This window comes from Cyprinus carpio, chromosome B22 (genome assembly GCF_018340385.1).
Source record: "Cyprinus carpio isolate SPL01 chromosome B22, ASM1834038v1, whole genome shotgun sequence".
In the NCBI taxonomy this organism is placed as follows: domain Eukaryota; kingdom Metazoa; phylum Chordata; class Actinopteri; order Cypriniformes; family Cyprinidae; genus Cyprinus; species Cyprinus carpio.
Window position 1 is genome coordinate 18618916 of NC_056618.1, and position 20734 is coordinate 18639649.

At 43.5% G+C, this 20734-nt stretch overlaps 1 protein-coding gene across 1 annotated transcript in view; it reads left to right on the forward strand.

The window, feature by feature from the left end:
• Positions 1-20734, forward strand: part of LOC109047203 (BCL-6 corepressor-like) — a 46865-nt gene that overhangs the window by 1561 nt on the left and 24570 nt on the right. The window contains 6 exon segments of the mRNA XM_042749701.1: positions 7642-7721; positions 8556-11534; positions 12745-12801; positions 13203-13410; positions 15180-15467; positions 16701-17090. Of these exon segments, the coding sequence (XP_042605635.1) occupies positions 7719-7721; positions 8556-11534; positions 12745-12801; positions 13203-13410; positions 15180-15467; positions 16701-17090 (3925 nt within the window). The 5' untranslated portion in view covers positions 7642-7718.

Consider the following 20734-nt stretch of genomic DNA (forward strand, 5'->3'; position numbering starts at 1 on the left):
GCTATTGATTTCACGAGCCTCGCCCTTTTATATGACGGTTGCTAACCTTATGAAAATTGCAATAAATGATCCTTTTCGGTCCTTTACAAAGCTCATAGAAAGCAAGAATTGGATGTGACCTCCAAACAAGTAGCTATATATACACGTTTGGAGGTCACCCTCCATTTCTTTTTTCAGTGAGCTTTGCGAGAGGACTGAAAGGAAACGTTATGGACAGAAGTAGCTTATGAATTCATATAAAATGAATGAAATGTTTCTTGTGGAGCCTGTGCTATACATTGACGCGAGATAGTGCTCAGTATGACCGCTTTGTGCTTCTGTAAGTCCTCCTTTTGTTAATAAACGCGACTAGACACTTCGCGACCTTCTTGCGCTCAAAGTTATTCGCTGTCGGGTTGTGTCCGGGACGGGAGGAAATGACTTGGTCGGTTCCTACTAAGTGAAGACACTGACAGTTTTGTGTGTAATCTCTCATAGAGCTTTGAAGTTTGAGAAACCTCTTTGTCCTCGACAGGCGCGGCCGTTTGGACATTAAAGATCCGTATTGACGCTATTTTCCTCCACTTCAAATATTTCACTCGCTATGTCACGCAGACTGTCGTACGATTTTCTAATCACAGACAATGCTGGGTTGTCGCACCCTGATGCTTGCTTTGTAGAAAAACCTCAGGGTTGAATCCAAGCTGTGAAAGTATCTGAAAGTTTGTAGGTTTAATTCCCACAAGGGCTGATCAATGAACCATTATCACTGTGCCTTGAATAAGACACCTAATCCCAGGTTTATCTAGGTTGACTTGATGAGTGTTATTTAAATCACCCGTGATAAAAAAAAAGCTGTTAAATCAGCATCTGTAAAGAGTTTAGACAAAACAGAAATAGAATTGTTTCGCTAAAGTGAAGATACGTTGTTGTTGGTTATGCTGAGGCAAACTAGGGCCCTAGTTACTGGCCTGCTTTTTGTCAAACCCGTGGGTTAATTTTTCACAGGAGTCTCCTTTCTAAATGCTTGCGACGTGCGATTCTGCATAATTAAAGCGCTGTGGACGCTATTAATCAAACATGTCAGAGCGTATCCGTATGAATCCTGGTGGAAAGAAAGCCCTGGATCCATCCATATTTTCATAGTCTTGCCTAAACGACTTGCTACCGCAGATTTTTTGGCATCCAGTGTTTTAGCCTGACTCAATCACACTGTCAGTTTTAAAAGTGAATTTCAATCTGTATTGCTGCACTCTTAACGTGCTCTTAAGTTGATCAACAACAGCTCTTGTTACGGATTCCCAGTAAGACCCATTTGGCTAGAAGTTTTTGAGTTGGCCCACTGGATCTTTGTAGATTAAAAGAGTGCTTGATATTATATTCATAGGTTCTTTAGATCAATGTAGGCTTTTTGGGTTATTTCGTGTAGGCCTAGATATTCTTCCGAAGAACAAGACAGTGAAAAGTTCTTTGTTGCCCTTAAATGTGAAAAATGTGAAATCACAAAACCCTTTTTGCTTCTAATTGGAACCTTAATTCATGTGAGTGTATACACACATACACACACTAAAGCATTCAACTGAATAAGACTTTTTACTTTGTAAATCAAACATTGCAAACTTTATTGAGTGGAACTAATGACAGTTTTAGTGTTACATAAAAGCCGACAATCTGCTCATTATTTGTTCCAATCTGTTCAATACAACCTAATCGAAGCTTATGGTTCAGTTTTTTGTTTTTTTTTTCTTAAATGATCCAAACTTTTTAGACTTAAGACTTCTTTTGACCCGCGCTATATTTCTATAGATAGGCTACGCATTCATTTATTTTGTTCTTAATCTCTGTAGTTGTTTATGCAATTAAAGATTACAGTGTTTGTATGCGAACTGCCATGAATACCGGTTGTTTTCACCGTTTATTTCGTCCACTCCCCCGACTCGCCCTGCTGAGACCCCCAGCTCTCCGGGTTTGTTTATTTATAGCCCGTCAGCTCAGTGTGAGCTCACGCCTGCATGGTCTCCTCACCCACGGAGCCTGTCTGCTGGAGACAGACCAGCCTATATTCCGATGTCAGCGTCAGATTTGCAAGAGAGAAAGTGTGACATGTCTGCCCCGTATTGTAATGCTCTATACATATACCCGCGGGTGGAATTTAGACCGGCGAGTCATGGCCTGAGTTAAACCGGTGCCACAGTTCACAGAATATTTTAAGTAATTGATGTTGGCCATGAATCTGGCGGAAATCAAAATGAGCCACATAACAGAGTTTGGCTGCATTATAGATTATGGAGATATCCATATATCTATCCATGATAGAACATTAGAGGCCAGCCCATTGCGGTCAGTAGGCTATTTTAGATTACTTTTGCGGGTTATTTTGTGTTTAACAAAATATATGACGACTTAAACGCTATGTGAAGAATTAATATTTTAGTTTTTGTTTAAATATTTGATTGAAATGTGCTCTGGCCTCGAGGTGTATTACGGTAGAAAAAAAATACATAAAAAGGAAAACTAAAGTTATTTGGGACAGAAGGCTTATTTTCTGTTTAAATATTGTTAAACGCTTTACAATATATATTGTGTATTTATAACAACTTTTGCTATTGGTTAGAATTTTAGTTTGCGTTTCAGATATGAATCTGGAGCAGTCAGTAGCCTATATAGACCCTTTGCACATACGTCAAAACAAATCAATTCATCATCTCATAAAAAACAATTTGCAAAACATTTGGGCTAAATGTTAAATATTTTGTGTTTAACACCTAAGCACCCGCGAGCAGACATCCCCACAGAGTTGATTTCTTTACTAAATCGTATTGCCAGAGTTTGCTTTTGTCTTGGCAGCCCGCTTGGCTTTATTCGCCAGCGTTTTAGTTCGTGTGAGGGTGGAGAGATGCGCGCGGATCGGATTTCGGAGTTTGGCTCCCGCTGGAGACGTCACGGTTTGATTGAAGTTTCTTCTCGGTCCGAGCGGTCCCGCGGGACGGCGCGCGCTGAAACGAGAGAGCTCTTCTCTTCGCTTCACTGAGCTTTTGTGCCGCAGCAGGAGCCCCGGCGTGCACGGATCGCTGCGCGCTCCCGGAGCGACGCCTACCCATGGATACATTGTTTTCTTTTCTTTGCGCTGTTTCTTATTTCTCACACGTTAAAAGCTGGGATTTTTAAAATAAATACACTGTATTGGAGTTAATAGATTATAAAGACGTGCTTTGAAAATGTCAGTCACTTTAAGTTCTACTTAGAACCGAAAAGAAGAAGCGCAACTTTCACAAGGATGTTTTTTTCTCATAGTAAACCATCTAGGTAACCTGCTTTATTAAACAGCTACTAGTCGATGTATGTCCTTATTATGGTGGAGAATGGTATATTAATTAAACGATTAACAGCACGCAGTGAGCTTCAGAGTCATCATACGTAGACACCGCTCTCAATTAAAACAGAACCACACATCCTGAAGAGGTTATGCTTTAGAAGCAATAAAAGATATACGAAATCCTTTGTGGCTTCATCCACACATTAAGCTACCCATATTAGACGTTTAAATATTTTATCTGCATTCACGTGTGGTCTCTTTTAATAACATAACAAAATGTGTCACCTTACACGGCTGATAGCAAGATTGGGACGAGGTTTGCTCATTATCTTGTGCTCGAGCCAAAAACGGACTTAGGGTGTCTGGAATTAAATAGGGTACGGGAATCGTAAGAAATGTGCCTGTTTTGAGTCCTTAACTCTTCACGAAAGGTTCTTTTAGGACTTTTTAAATGTTTGGGGAGGAAAAAAAAATCAGTCATCTCATGAGCCTTATGAACAACATTTCTTAGTTCATTTCAAATGGAAGTTGGAACATGACTAATTGTAACTGAATCAGATTAATTCAGTCCAAATGAGTCACAAGTGCATTTGACTCACTAAAAAGATCAGGCTCATGGTAATTCGTTCGGAGAACAGGTTATGGATAGCCATTCGATCGTGAACCTTACTAGAACGTTTCGCACTGTAAATTAGTGAGGTTCTGGTACCGCTGAATATTAGCGCAATAAACACCGTTAAAAGGCGCAGGGTTCGATCTATATCGGTGGAAGGATGCAAGTTCAAGAACCTTTAACAGAATTGAATGTCACTCGGGTGTAAGAACGGATCCAGTTGCGAATAGCAGTTCTCGAGTCCCAAGTCTCAGAGCACCCAGTTCGTATCGATTTGTATTCGCAAGCAAGAAGAGAAAAGACAGACAGAGAGAGAGAGAGGGTTGGCTAGAGCCAGCGCTGTAGTCTCTAGAGTACACGCACGCAACCCACCATTTCAGAGCAGTGCAGAGCGCACACTCGGCAGACGGGGAGGTGAGCGAGAGAAAGGAATGGCTGCGGGGGCCGCACGCGGAATGTGTGCGCTGCCAGCGCGTGGGGCTCGCAGCAATTCGTATCGCTTCTCGCAGCTGAATGTCTGCAGGCAAATAATCACTTTTGTACACGTTGCGTCTTAAATATCCGAGCCCTGCCTGCGGAATGTTTTGTTTTTGTCTTTTCTATATGGGCCAGCCAATGCACGTGCGCACTGAAAAAAGAAAAGTTTTGTCTTGTTGTTAAAGGATGCGAAACATGCATGTTGATTAAAAGATACAGATAACATTTTTTTTTTCATTTGTTTGTTTGACAAACTATAGATTTCTTAAAAACAAAAAACAAAAAACAAAAAATCTGGAAACATTATGTTCCATGGAGCTGATTTTTTTTTTATATGGGCTATATGAAAGTCAGGTTAATACTGTCCTAGAAACGATTTACCATACTTTCATTCATTGTTTAGTTTGCAGCTTATCAATCAATCATTTTATATATAAATATTATGAAATGATTATATCTTCCAGACCTAGATTTTTTAAAACTGAAAGTTAAATGAAATTAGGCCAACCCTCACAGTCACTATATCAATATTTAGCCTACTGTGTGAAAATGAGTCATTTTTAGTCAGGTGTGTCAAGCATGAAAATATTATTTAGTAAATGTGTGCATTTAAGACAGTTCTAAGATACATAAAATGCAGCGTATGAAATTAGCAACAAAGGACTTCAAAAATGTTTTACATGTCATTTCTCTCACAGAATGCTAAACGCAAAAGTAATTAGAGATGCTGCATAAATGACGTTGCGGTGGAAGTGTTTATGAAAGTATTTTCTCCTTAAAACTCAGTGTTTCCCCCTAATAATATATGTTTGTTTTCTAAAAGTAAATTGCTGCACAAGTGCATTTTCGCTCAGAGTTTAGAGTCATTTAAAAATAGGTTCACATACCACGCCTGAGTTTGGCCTTCGCTAATATGTGATAATCTAGGATAATTTATGTACGAGTGTCAGTAATGTGGACTGTTATTTTACACGGAGCACATTGTGGCCTATGACACGTTCATTTTCAGTTAGACATTGGACGCTTTGCGTTTAAGGTAATAAAGATAAGCTCATACCTTTCACAGCAAAGCAGTTCTCTTTGAAATGGAGCGCTTTAATGAAATATCATCTTCATATAAGGGCTCTATTACAAACCTTTTCATAAGTTACGGAGGCATGCGATGCATTTTATTAGGCTATAGGCCTACATTTCACTTTTCTTGAAAAGCTTTTGCCCTTGTATTATCCCCCTTCATTAGGCTTTGTTTTTATCTCCTGCTTACGGATATTATAAAACATTTTACTGCCACTTTAGAGAGTGTCGGCGCGGCGGACGATAGACTTGGCGATCTGCCACAGTTGAGAGCTGATGGCGGGACCTCTGGGGCTCTTAGGTGGAGATTTCAGCGGTCTTCCTTTCTCCACACTTGAGGCCTCACTGCAAAAACTCACACCTCAGGAGCTAAACATTTAACACTCTCTTTCATGCGCCGTACACTTTATAACATCATCTCGTGTTCTTCTATCAACAACACCGACCTGATGCAACGGCTTTCACGCCTGGTAGTGCCTTTGGCTTATCCGTGCTACCCTGTCACGCAAACGTCTTTGGGTAGGCATTGAAAAATAATTATTTTTACTTGTAAAATATATTAAGCATTAGGCCTACAGTTGTTTTGGTCTTTTTTGTTCTTGCATATAAAATGGCAAATTTAAAGATAAAAATATATTTCTTTTTTTAATGTGCATATTTTTTAAACGTTATTTTCTTTTGTTAATAATTAATTAGTTTAGTTTTTATATAGGTTATATATAATCATTTGAATGTGTATGTATATATGTTGGTACTTTTTATTTGCTTTAGAATTTTGCGCATTACCTGCATGGTCTATTAGTGAGTCGAACATTACGCGCTGCAAAATTGCAGCATTATAATTGCAAATTATAATTAAAATTGCGCAACAAACCAATTCCGTTTCTGCTCCAAGCATTTAATAATGGCGGGGCTAAAGAACGTAAAATACGTAGCAAAGTTTAACTTTTGTATAGTCTTTTGTTTAGTTTGAAAGCCAAGGTGATTAGAAACAAAGTTAAAACAGCCCATGCAGCTCGATTCAGTGTTGGCTCACCTGCATTAAATGGCAGACAAAGCGCCCGGCGAGCTTGGTTTGTGATTGATGTCTTTGAGAGCGGAGGTTTCTTTCCTCCGTGGGGGGTGAGTACCCCTCTTACCGAAGCGCCCCTCAAATGCATAATGTCCTCGCCCCCGCTGGCGCAATGAAAGAGCGGGTCACAGAGGGGACGGAAAATGAGAGCGCAGAGAACGTGACTGAATGGCCAAGGCGAGTGGGTTTCTGCTGCGCTCCCCACGGCAGGGTCGGATTAGGCTTTGCGAGCAGAGGAGCATGCATGGGGGAAGGGAGGCACACGCTCCGGGAACAGGGGCAGAATTTACGTTTATTAAGTTTAATAGCGGCTTAATGCTGGTGTAGTTATAGGACAATAATTCAACTTCGCGTGTAAATGCAAGAGGGCTACTCACGTGCATGTGCTTAGCCTGAATAGCAATGCATCTTTTACTGTTTTGCATAAATGCAACCGCTTTTAGGGATAGATTGTTAATGTATTAATACATTCTGCTTATGCATTAAAGCTGTTGTGCAGCACAGGTTGCTATGGAAGTGATGCATGCACATCTGTGTGTGTGTATGTGTGTAGGTTGGTTTGATTGATGACAGAGGGCAAACTGTCTCACTCCTTCAATAGCAGCGACTGTGGCCATGTCTCTAGATAAGCTCTGGGTATGCGTTATTGAAATCTGGAGTCTGTAGAGCCATCAATAACAGAGGCGCTCCTCGCCTACTCAACAAAGCTACGCTGTAATGTCTTGCCAAGCCGTGGGGCTGGGCTGCAGTATTTTTTTTTGGGGGGGGGGGGGGCTTTTGATTGCTGCTTTCTACGCTGTACGCCCCACATTGGTCTCCATGAGTATAGAACGCAGAGGGATTCCTTATCAGAGCACTTGCTCTGAGATAACAAGGCAGGTGGCCTGGTGACCGTTCGTGGAGACGAAGGCATGTGAATGTGTTTCTCATTTTCCCTCTTTCTGCTCATGTTAGCGGTAGTATGCCAATTTCTCCACTCAGTGATCAAGGTTAATTTTCAGTGTGGTTCATTGTGTTTACCCTGAACTGAAAACGGTATTCGAATAAATACTAGAATGTGGTAAATATGCTGCATAATGTATAATATCTTCGTTTTTCTTTCTCCAACAGAAAATTATCGTTATGGGATGGTGAAAACCAGGAAATCTGTTGAGAACTAACAGAGAAATAGAGTCGTTATTCAAAGCATGGTAAGCATTTCATTTAATACATACTCATGCATGTAAACATCAGATATTCTCTTTTAGTTAGTCGTGTGAGAACAGCTTTGTGTCATTTCATTTTTGGATAGAGAGACAAACTTCAAACTGTCTCCTCCCACATTGAAATATATCAACCTGTCATGCTTGCCAAGAGCGTAATAGCCTGTTTTCTTGCATTAGAATTTCCCATTGTTGACAGATGCATTCTCTCAGAATGCATAAGCCACGACTGGCAAAATTTGACTCCCAGGTCGCTCTCAGGTATGATGGGAAGACCGATCTGTGCTGTCTTCCAGACTGCCCAGAAAGCATACATCAAGGCTGCTGCGTTTCCTGCACTATAACCTCGCTGCGGCTGACATTTAAAAACGTTTTCTGCATTCGCCTGTTCTGACCTTGACTAGTGCAATGTGTTGTGACGTCCTTGCAATTTCCTATTAGCTTTTTTAAGGTTGTGGGAGAATCATCAGATTACTTTGTATGAATCAGTTTGTGATTAGAAAGAGATGCTTGGAGATGCTTTTCTCTCTGACCTTTTGATAAGAAAGTCTGATGTGTATATAAAATGACCACTTGTGGTGTCTGTCATGTGCTGTGATTCATTTTTGTGGTCCTTATCACATGCAGCCTCTTATTTCTGTGATAAATCTGCCCTCTCATTTAGTGAAGGGCGATAAAGATTGGATGGATTGAACCTGCTGTTAATCTGTATTGGCCTTTTGTTCACTTGTCTGTTCATTGTCTGAATCTTATTGCTTTTTGTTTGTTGTCTTGTTCTGCACTCCCTCTCCTCCCTTACCACTCTCTGCTCTTTTGTCCCAGGTGGATGCGAGTACAACCTGCAGAATGAACCCTCTCAGTGCACTTGGCATCGATCGGGCCAGCCTGATGCGGGAGAGCCTCCATGTTCACGGAGGGATGGTTTATCCACCTGGAATTCGGACCCTGCCGACCGAAAAGGGCTATGTTGGTGACAGGATCCCTGACTTGCTCTATAAACCAGATGTGTCTCTCGACAGCAGAAAGAACGCAAACAGTTATGTTGGACTTTATAAAAGTTCCCCTCCTGGGATCCAAAAGCCGCTGGTTTTGCCTGGGACTGGTGCAGATGCTTTAGGGTTGGACAGACGGGTCATACCAGCAGATAAGCCCCCAGAATTGAGTCTCAATGGTGGTAGCAGCTATCTGCGGGTTCCCTGGATGAATCCCTACCATGAAGTTGGAATGTACTCCTTCTTAGACTCCAGTAAATACACTACTTTGAACATGTATAAAGCATCAATCCTGTCACAACCGCCACCTTACCTTCCCCAGCATCTGGCCTACCAGTCTCTATGTGCAGGAGGCAGTGCAGCTGGTACAGAGCGCTTGTTTTACATGCCCCCCTATCCCCCTGCACCTATATCTTCACCCCTTGCTCCTCCTCTCAGGATCCCCACTGCAACTGTTGCCCCTACTGCACTGTCACCTATGATGCACCACCAGGACAAAACGATACAGAGTATTGGTCCAAGGATTCACCATGAGCCCTCAGCATTTGGTCAGCAGACCATACATCAGCAGACCCAGCCCCACCACCAGTCACCCAGTGATAGGCAGCACAGCAGCAGTGGAAACAGTGTCAGCAACAGCAAGTCCATCCGGACCCCATCCAGCAAAAACACAAGCAGCACTAGCAGTAATGTTAGCAACAGTAGCAGCGTTGGTGTTAGCAGCAGCTCCAGTTCCATAGTCACAGTAGACTCATGTCCTTCACTTGTAATGCAGCCGCCCCGCCATACACAACGCCCCTCTCAGCCGCCTGCAGTACCACCACCCCCTCCCCCACCTCAAAAGCCTCTGTACAGAAGTCCTTCCTCATCCTCGTCATCTTCACCATCGGTTGCGCATCCTGTCTACATTAGCAGCATGTCCAAAGAGCTTCGCTCTCCAGTTCGGCCTACTAGCCAGAAGTCTAAAGCCAAAGAGGCAACCATGGAGTCCAACAGAGGTATGGGGAATGAAAGAAAGAGCAGCAGCTCACCTGTTAAGACCTCTTCTGAGAAACCACCTCAACAGGGGCCTATTACCAAAGACCCAGCAGACAAGCCTTTAGACCTGTCTGCCAAAATCATGGACTTTGAAGGACCTACCAATGGGTACCCCTCAAAATTAGAGGCCTTAGCCAAGCTTGGCTATTCCCCTACTGCCCGTTATGGACTTTCCCAAAACAGGGAACTTTTAAAAGAAACTCTTTCTCCATCATCCTCTACAGTAAGCACTTCTTCTAAAACTCCAGAAAGGCCTGAGATAATTAGCACTTTACCATCTTCCTGGGTGGTGCCAAGTCCTACCCAGACAATCAGCTCTGAGGCAAGTCAAAACAAAGGCTCCAGCATCATCAAGAATAAGAATCTTGAACATGTGGTGCCACAGTCAAGAAGTTCCTCTTGTCCCAGAATTGACAACCAAAACAATGGCTCAATCCCAAGTTCTGCCCCTGCTGTCATGACTACAGCATCTCGCCCATCATCTGTCTCACCTTCTCCCAAGATTAATGGAGAATGGCCAAAGTCGGTCCCTACCCCACCAGAAAAGACCCCAACAGCTACAAAGCCCTCAAAGACACTCAAAAAACCTGAAACCCCTGAAATTGGCTTTAAGCCTCAGCAATCACATTTGGAGAATGGACATGCTCCAAGCCACCTCTACATGCCTCAGGGTGAAACTTATCTTCCTCCCAGCTTAGCATATTCTAACAGATATCTCTCATACCCAGTACCCGAGAGTCTTTCCCTTTCCCACTTACAGTTGTCAGGAAAAGGGCCAGTGTACCCTCATCCTGTTCTGCTTAGCACTAACAGTCTGTATTCAGCACGTTTACCACCCAAACCCGGCATCCCATATGGAATCCCACCCAGTCATGGAGAATATCTGACCTACCATGACTCACAAGAGATGGTCCATCCACTAATGTCTCCCCACCTGCCCCTGGACCACAAAGTCACTGAGCGTCTGGAACTGAGGCACAGACCCCTGGACAAGCCTTGGCATCACAATGAGGCTCCGTACAAGCGCCAAAGCATCACTGACACAGACCCAAGCTACAAATCTGAGAGGGAGTCAGAGAGGCAAGAAGTTTTTGGCTCAAGGTCTCAGAGCAAGCCTCACACAGTGAATAAAGATGAGATTGTCTGTATCGACCTGGTCCAAGATGACACAGATGGCAGTCCAGAGCCAGACAAACATAGTGCCATCGATGCCAAATGCAAAGAGCCAGCTAAGCCAGTCGGCAGTGGGACAGGGATGGGGAATGAGAGTGGAAGTAATTCTGAGGGGAAAGAGCCAGAGCTCATGCAGATTTTGCGCTCCGGCCAGCCTGCCGTATCCTGGCCAACTGATTCAGAGCGGCAGGCAGAGGTATGCAGTCCGCCTCGGCCGCAGAAGCAGTCTGACTCTCCTGTGGACAGCCAGAGTGAGGAAAGCTCCTCTGAGCATAGCCCACTACCTGACATGTTGGAAGAGCAGACACTGCGCTGTGCCAGAACCTCCGGAGATAGGGCTCGAGCTGATGTTGGTGAATTCAAAGTTGATCGGCACCACGCTAATCGACAGTATGCGGACCTGGGCAAGGATTTACCAGAAGATGCAGAGTCTCATGAGGATGATGAGGAAGGACATGGCTTGTCTAAAAGCAAGAGATCCAGCTTGGCCAAGAGAATAGCCAACTCCTCAGGCTATGTTGGCGACCGGTTCAAGTGCGTCACCACTGAGCTGTATGCAGACTCCAGTAAACTAAGCCGGGAACAGCGAGCCTTGCAGGTGAGTTCTGCAATTCATGTATGTCGGTTTGGATGAATAAGGAAGTTTGTGCAGTTTTGGAGCATGTCACCTGTCATTGTCATACTTTCAGTTTGAGAAGCATTCAGATCCCTTAAGGTCAAGTAAGAGTGCTATAATGTATGATCACCTCATATATTTTTTTGTTCCCTGGTCAACTTTTCATGAACCAGTAGCTGTCATTGAATTAGATAAACCTCCCAGTCATTCTGAGATTTACAGCTTCTCTTTAAATATAGCTCAATGACCTTAGTTCTGGCTTTGAACGGGCACCCGTATCTAACTTCCACACTCGTTATATTGAACGCCTTGCTAATTACAGATCTCCGCAACCCACACTCCCTCTCCTGCTCTCTCTTTCTAGCAGTTTTTGGGCCCCTGCTGTGAATCTGTCAAACAGGCTTTAATGGCAGCAGTTCTACAGTTAGCATTAGAGAACTTGGGTGTTTATACAAGATCACACACACTTGAGTGTGTGGTTCAGTCAACGGCTGAAAGGGTTAACACAAAGTGCTGTCGGTGGCTGCTTTGCCCAGTCGTGCGGAAGCTCAGCTACTGAGTGTTTGTGTGAGTGCGTACATGCCGTGGCCTTGCTAGCACATAATGCTGCAGGCAACTGTTAACCTGCAGGTGAGCCCTGGAGACCGGTGTGTGCGGGGCATACCAAAACATAATCATACACCCTTTTCTACCCGCTTCCATCTTGCACTCTGTTTCTCTCTTTACACATGCACACCCCTAGGCCCCCACTAGCCATGTGCGTGGTGGCAGCCCTTCTAGCTTAAGTGAAATCCAGCCCATTCTTTCCTGATGGGGAAGATTAGAGTTCTTACCAGCAGCAACGAGCAGAGCGCTCGCCGACTGGCAGAGTCATTAGTGCACACACACATAGTCGCGCTGCGGAGGGAGAGCAAGGGAGAGGCTGATGGAAGACAATGCCCTAATTTCAGATAGCCCACACATATTGGAAATTCCATTTTAAAAATCCCAGTATGTTCTACACATTTCCACATATCTTACATTGAAGTTTCTATCATTTAAAGAAGCCATAGCATTTTCAACTATATCATGAATTTCCCCATATTTTTGTGTATGAGGGTAAGTTAATGTTTGTTTGCAGATGTGTTAAATTTGTGTAAATATTCAATTCAAATAATTGAAAAAGACATTGAGCCCCATTCTGATTGCTTAGATGGAAGGATTATCACAAGAGGACAGTAATTTAAGTCAACCAGCTGCGTTTTGGGAGGTCAGTTCATTTTATTTTTAAATTACTAATCAGTTGAAATGAGTAACACTTGGTTTTGCGCCCACAGGCGATTGTGAAGTTAGACTTTATTTCCTTCCTTTTCCCCCTTTCTGAGGGGCCCTGAAAATTGCATGGTCAAATTTGAGTAAAATGAATACCCTTATTTCACCTGTATCAGTTAGTTTTTGTTATAAGTTATTGATATGCATTTGCTACATTTACTCTAATGCGCTTTAGCTCCTGTTCTACTCTCACTGCAGATTTACTTTATGCAACTTTTATTCTGTTTTTTCCCTCTATTTTTGTTGTACTGGAGCACACAAGAGACAGGCTTTACAGCTGGTGCTCGTAACACTGGATCTGGTTTCACGATTGTGCTGTGTGTGTGTGTGTCTGTGTAGCGTGCGATGATGCGTTTCTCGGAGCTGGAGCTGAAGGAAAAGGAGGGGTGTGTGTCGTCTACAGCGCCCGGACTGGGGAGAGAGCAGGAGAGAGAGAGGGAGCTGGCAGAGAGCCAGCGTGGAGCGGGAGACTGGGAACGAAGCCAGCCAAGCTCCAGGCCCTCCGCAGCCCTTTCGGCCCTCTCTGATCACACCGAGCAGCACAACGGTAAGATGCTCGCACACACACAAGCGCGATCCCTCTCCCACTCCTGTCTCCCTTTTATTTTTTTTCTCTCTGTCTTTCGTGAAACGACTCTAACTTTCGTCTTGCTCGCAGGCTGCCTTTTTTCATGCATTTCACCCATTCGCTCTCCCTTTGTCCAATCTCCTGCGATCTTCAGTATCCATCCCAGATTCACAGACACTTGCTCGTTCTTCACCCCCCCAACCCCCTTACATTTCCTCCCCTTGTCACTAGGGACGGTCCCTGTGCTGTGGCGCTCCATGCAACAGCGTTAAACCAGCGGAAACGACGTGGTAAACATGGCTTCCGCCACCGCCACCCTCAAACAGGAAGCGCTCACATAAACATGCACATGCTCTGAATCTCTCTCTCTCTCTCTCTCTCTCTCTCTCTCTCTCTGCTGTTTTGGCTCTTGTTTTTTCCACTTGAGCTTTGGTTATGGCCTAATGCCATCAGATTTCCAAATCAACACTTTGCTGCTATGTGACCTCGCACTCCCTGGTGGCTTTCACAGAGGCGAGGCGTTTCCTGTGCATGTTGGTTTAGAGTGTGTGTGTATGTGCGCGTGCGAATGCTCGCATGTGTGTCAGCCACACGGACAATTAACAGTGCTCCCGATTACATAAACAGAGTGCGCTCGGCAGACCGGCAGTTCCTGTGAAGCTTTGAAGGTGAAAAAGCTACAGAAAACCTTCTACTGTATTTTTAATTTGTCGAATACCATTATATTTATTAATCAATACAGTTCAAGTAATTGATTATTTGACTTTGTGCGTCCTTTCAGGATGTTTTTTGTCCTTCGTTCCTCTCTTGATTTCTATGCCCCGTCTGTCCTTCAACATCTCTCTCTCGCTCTCTCAGAATGGCCACATTAACTCTCTCCGGGTGACGCGAATGATGTTACCATGGTGATCTGTTTTGGTTCAGAGTTGCTATGGTGCACACATTGCCATGAATTATGGGATGCATGTGGTGTTAGTCACATGCTTTGTGCGTGTCTGTGAGAGCCCGGGGCAGGGTGGGCTGCATTCTTACCCAGGCCAGTATAAAGGTAGTTCTGTTCTGCATCGAGGGCACATAAATAGAGTCATTTTGTATGCATGATTCTGCACCATTTTTATTAATTTTGTGGAATGTGTATTTTTTGGTAAATTTGATAGATTTGGTTTATGTGTGACTCATAAGGTGTCAGCTAGCTGTGTAATGTGTGAGGGCATGCTTTTAGGATGTGTATGTGATACTATATATGGTGCGAGTGTGTGTGTGAAAGAGAGAAGCGGGCGGTATGGAGCGTGAGCCCCTAGCGCCTGTCTTTGATCTGCGCTGCTGCTCTTAGCTGCTGGGAGACATTCTCAAGGAGCGCTTTTCACTGCCACACACAGAACGGCAGAAAGCAGGAGAGGGGGAGGAGAGAGAGGAAGGGGGAGGGATAGGAGACTTGAGTTGGGTTGCCGCTTTGCGCTCTTGGCACGGATGTTTCGGCTAATTTAAGCCCGCAGATAGAGCAAGCAAGTGCGTCCCTGTTTGCCATCTAGCTCCCTGTGTAGGATGGGTGTGGTGTAGTTAGCGCAAACACACAAATGTCCAGGGTAGGGGGGACAGGGTTGTTTTTCTGTAGTCTTTTCCGTTCTATCTCTCTCTGTCTACTCTCTGGTTTGTCGCTCTTCTTTTGAACTTGGAAAAGGTCTTTCTTTGCAAGCCGCTGACGCAATGTGTCAGACTAACCCAATTGTGTTTGTGTGGCTACGCAGGTGCGACGGCAACATGTGCAAACAACAGAGTTCCCGTTCTCCAGCGGTGCGGCCCACCAGCTGATGTCCCACAGTCCCGCCGAGCAGAGGAGAAGAGAACGAGGGACGTGAAAGGAGAGGAGGAGGGATCTGTTGGCACGGCGACAGGCAGAAAACGTGCATTGGGTTTGGAACAGAGCCAAGGCCACCCTGATTGCCTGCACACCGCAGAAGAGAGAGATGGAGAGAGACGGACGAGAGGAGAGGACGATAATGGCATCGCGGCGAAGAGAGCAAGACTGATTTCAGGTAGACATCCGGGCTGTCTGTCTCTCTCTCTCCAATGTCCTTCAGCATGTCTGTCCTCTTTTTCCGTCTCTTCATCCCTGTTCTTTCCGCCAGCTCCAAGTAGTGGATGGTCTGCTCTGTCTTTCATCTTATCACGGACCTCCTGACACGTCTCACTCTCTCGCTTCTCTTTTCCCTTTTCCTCAGCTTGCTCCAGCTTTGATCCTTTCGCTGGCCTTTTTGATTCGTCTTGATTTGTTTATTGCCGTCACATGGTCCAAATAAACACAACTGCCAGGCATTCTCTGCCCTTCTCTCTCTTTGTGCTCAGTCTAAAGGGCGTTTTCAGACATCAAAACAACCTTTGTATAAACTCACATCGCTTAAACTTGTCCCAGAAAGCTTGTTTTTGTCAGCAAAACATGGGTGTCTGTTCAGCTCTGTACTTTCATTTTAAAAGCTATCAAACTGGTGGGTGATTGTGTTCTAGAAGGAAACGGCTCTGTTAACAATTGGAAAACAAGTCCTGCTCTAAGTGCGCAACCCTTTGTTTATACTTTGCACTGACACAAGTGAACATGGCTAAATTCAACTATAAAGAAGTTGCAGTGAATTGTGGTGATGCATTATGATCTAATTCTGGGGATGCATTGTGAACTTTTCATGGTCAGAGATGTCTTTGTCTAATGCATCCTAATTGTGTCAGTCAAGCAACAGTTTATGGTTCATATAACCACAAACTTATGCCAGAACTAGAAATTTGGGCACAGTTTATCACGCAATGTATGTAGTCCCAAACAGTGTTGGGGATTAACTAGTTACATGTAGTGCAATTAAAAGGGTTTTACAGCTGAATGTTTTCTCACACATATAGGTTTGATTGATTTCTTTCCCAAATTGCATTGACTGCTTTAAAATATGAGACACCAATGTTTCAGGAGTTTAGGACACAGAATAGGACACATGCTTGGGTTTGTGTATGCTGTATTTTTTAAGATTCACTGTTTTTTCCAAAGCATTGTTAGATGCCAGTGTTTACTACTTATTACATTTTAAATTGGGTAACTTGTAATCTGTAACATATTACATTTCTGAAGTAACCTTCCCAACACCGGTCACAAAATCTTTGATTTGAGATGCAGAGTAAATCCAGGTGTATCCAGCAAATCGTCCCAGCTGACCACTTAAGATCGGATCATCCGAGCTGAATGTCAATACAAGGTATAAACAGATTGCTTCTATCTCTCTTCACAGACGTGTGGCCGCAGCCCTCTGAGCAGGAGGTGAAGAATTTGAAGGTGTGTATCGAGTTGACGGGTCTTCGGCTCAGTAAGCCCCGGCACCTCCATAATCTCCAGGAACTGTGGGATAGACAGGGACAGCTCAACCATGACAGGCCACAATTCGGAGCTCCCAACATGGGTTTGTCTCCCACATCCAAAGCCTCTCTTCCACAACTCCAAACCGCCAGGAGGGAAAAGCTTGACCCTTGTCCCTCAGAGGTCCCAAGAGTCGCCCACGGTGTCCCTGCTGTGGATCGAAAGGTCAAAGCGAATGGATTTGAAGAGAAGGGGGTGAAGAGGAAAGCAGAAGTGGAGAAAGGCTGGACTAAGGACCAGCTGGAATACGCAGAGTCCAACACAGGTACGTCTTCCCATTTTGTCTCATTTAAATGCACAGTTGTAAGTGGAGAGCAGAGCATTCTGGGTAGAACAGAGTAGCCTGTCTGTGAAAATCTTTAGAGGACATTTATGTCAAAAGGACCACAGACTTGATGGCAAGGGACAACGGAGTAAATTGGTTTTGTCATCTGTTATCCTGATTTATTTGCATGACTAAACAGTTTCCTCATTTAGCCATGCACAAACCATTCAGGTAAAGAATGCCAAAACAGAGAGTGCTGTTTCTTATGCACAACAAACTACATACTATACCCTACAGATGGCTTACATACTACACTTTATGGCCTATACCCTAAATTTGCCTTACATACCGCATTTCTACGTCCTATGCATTGCACTCTACACAATACAATCTATGTAGTATCTATCGCTGTAGGGTACAAACTACATCTTACACCCTAATTTAAGCTCTGCACACTACCTTTTACACCCTGTTTCCTGCAAACTATTCCCTGCACCCTAAATAGTATGGCCTCACATCCAACATAGATTACAGGCCATAGAGTACCTAATTCATATTGAGTGTACAAAACAAAAACCAGCAACCTTAAAACTACAAAACTACATAATACAACAAAAAACACAAAAACTACAACACACAAAAACTAAAATACTACACACTACACACTAATAAATAATAAATGCCTCCTATATAATACTATCTATACCCTACACATATATACTACATCCTACATACTATACCTTTCAATACTATACAAACTGAGTTCTTTCACACTACATACTATAGTCAACATACTACACCCTACCTCCTATATGTTTTGTCTTACACAATACATACTACACTCTGTATCCTTTAAATGACATACTATGGCATACAACCCTCTCACATCTAGTATAGTACACACTACACTTTACATGGTATACACTACACCCTACTTACTACGTAATGTTCCCTATATATACATGTACACTACATCCTACATACTATATGCTATTTCTATACTATACAAACTACATCCTTTCACATATGTCCTTTCACATACTACGCCCTACATACTACACCCTGTTTCCTTCGATTGGGAGGAATGTGAATGGTGCTCTAAGCTAAGACTAAGTCTCATTAAGTTATGCAGGTCAGAGAAGGACCCAGAAGGAGAGAACTGAGCGGGGAGACACAAGCAGCGTGAACAAATGAGACACAAAGAAAAAGGGAACGAATGGCTGTTAGAAAGCAGAGTGGAAGAGAAGGAGTGAAAGAGATGAAAAGAGGATACGGAGCGCTGAGGGGAGAACTGAGGTGAAAGACGAGAGCGAGGCAGTAGGGAGAGGCAGATTAGAGAAAAGCAGAGCACGTCGCCCTGTGTCTGCGGCTTTGGGATAGCAATAATGATTCTTGTTGATTGACAAGCCATGCTCGCACTTCCTCGCACGCACACACACTCTCAGGCGCTCGCTTCCTTGTTGGTATAAAAGCATCGCCGAGAAAGCGCATGCCGCAGAGTAATGAGCCATGAGATTCCACAACTGTGCAAATAACAACGTGCGTGCATGTGTGTGTGTGTGTGTGTGTGTGTGTGAGGCTGCCCGTCAGTATCTTGGCTGCTGGATATTGTGCTGGCGTTCTGTCAGGAGGATTATAGAGCAGAAAGACGAGAAACGAGACTCTTTATCTCATTCTATCCCTCACTCTGTGCGTGTGAGTAATATGTCCTATACATATGCATCTTGGTTTTACTCAAGCTGAGAGATGGTTTGCCAGTTAATGCATTATTGTGTGTGTGTGTGTGTGCGCGTGTGCCCAGTTGTGTGCTAATGGGAGGCTAATATCCCCCAGATGTCCGTGTCAAAATCCGTCTCCCACCGCACACACACACTCTCGCTCTTCAGCCGAGGGAATTCGTACGCACACGCAGGCTAATTTGTGTTGTCTATGACAAGGTGTGAGAGACAAGACATGCATGCCAGTGATGCACGACTCTCCGCTGTAAGCCCCAGGGTATATGTGTGTGTGTGTGTGTGTGTGTGTGCGTTTTTAGCACGCTGCTTTTGTTCTGTTGATTTTTAAAGGCATTAAGGTCTTTGCTCCCCTTTTGCTAATTGAGTGATTCACTTAGGTTGCAGAGCACGCACACTTGTGTGTGTGTATGTGTGTGTGGGGTAGGTGCGGTGAATCCAGTCTCAAGGGTTCTCGGGGTAGGACTTTAATTAGCCTGTTGAAGGAGAGGAGCACTTTACGCAGCCTGGAACAGTTTGCCCATGAGGATGGGTTCTTGTGCGCAAACGCGCACACACCAAATGTGAACAGTTGCACAATTGGTGGTTCTCTGAGGTGCTTTTGTCTCGGGCCGATCTTTTAGATAGAAAATTACCAAAAATTAGACAAAATTTGCAAACATTCAACCAAAATCGAAACAATGTAACAAAGGAATGGAAAGTTTGAATATGTACTGTTAAAACAAACATCTTGTTTCTATATTGTTATACTATTGATCTGTTAATAAGCCTGTGAGAACATTTGTTAGCAAAAATATGGTTATCGTCCAAATTTGATACTTGGCCTGGCTGATATATATATAATTTGATAATTTTGATACTTGGCCTATGACATATATACTGGTGTTTTGGTAGTTAGTAGTACGTGTTTTTGTTGGCTATGTGGTCTTCTGTCTTTGGCGTCCTCTGTTCTTGCTTGCATGCGTGAGAGAAATTTCCTCTGTGTGGTGGGGCTCTCGCTGGCTTTATGTGTGTGTGTGTGCGACTGAACAGGGAATATGATGAATAATGGAACAGATGTGGAGCGTGCTCGGTTTCTCTCTCTCCCTCTCTCGGCCTTGCGCTCACCCTTTCATCGTCTCTTTCCCTCGCTGCTGCATTTCTCTCTCTATTCTTCCACTTTACATCTGTCCGTCATTTCTCCTTTTCCGTTCGCTGTTGCTTCCCTTTTCATTTGATTTCCCTCTCTTATCTTACTCTTCCTTTCATGTTTTTCCTCTTTTCCCTTCTGTCCTTCTCCACCGGTTGATGTTATCGCTTAAACGTGCCTCTCTTGCTTGAGCTCTGGTCACGTGATGCAAAATAGAAAGCAGACGAAGGAAAGGATGCATCAATTTTTGTAAATCTTTTCGTCCTTTGTCCGTCCCTCATAAGGTGGTCAGACTACTGTTGTTCATTCTTCTTCGGTCAGTCTGATTTACAAGACTTTAAGGAAGCTTCTGTCGGATTGATATTTGTGTGTGTTGCTATTTATCACATAAATCCCAAATTTGTGTTTTTTGCAATTTATCTTTGTGTTTCATTCCAGTTATATTTTTTTTGTGAAATTAGTTATTACAGAATTTACAATGAAAAAAACTGTTAGTATGTTCATAGAATCTGCAGCTACAAAATTCTGTAGTATTTAAAAAAAAATTATTTGATGCATTTTATTATTTTGACAACACAATTGCACTGTAACATTTGCATTTTATGTATCTCCCACCCTTTGAATATTCATGAAATATTTTGACATTTGTCTCATTCAGCTGAATTTGTTTTATTCTACGGTAATATTTTGACATATTACATAATTCTTACATTAGAATTCCACCACAACCAGTGCAGAAAAGGTACAAAAAACATTTTTAGATATTTGGTCATTTCTCTATT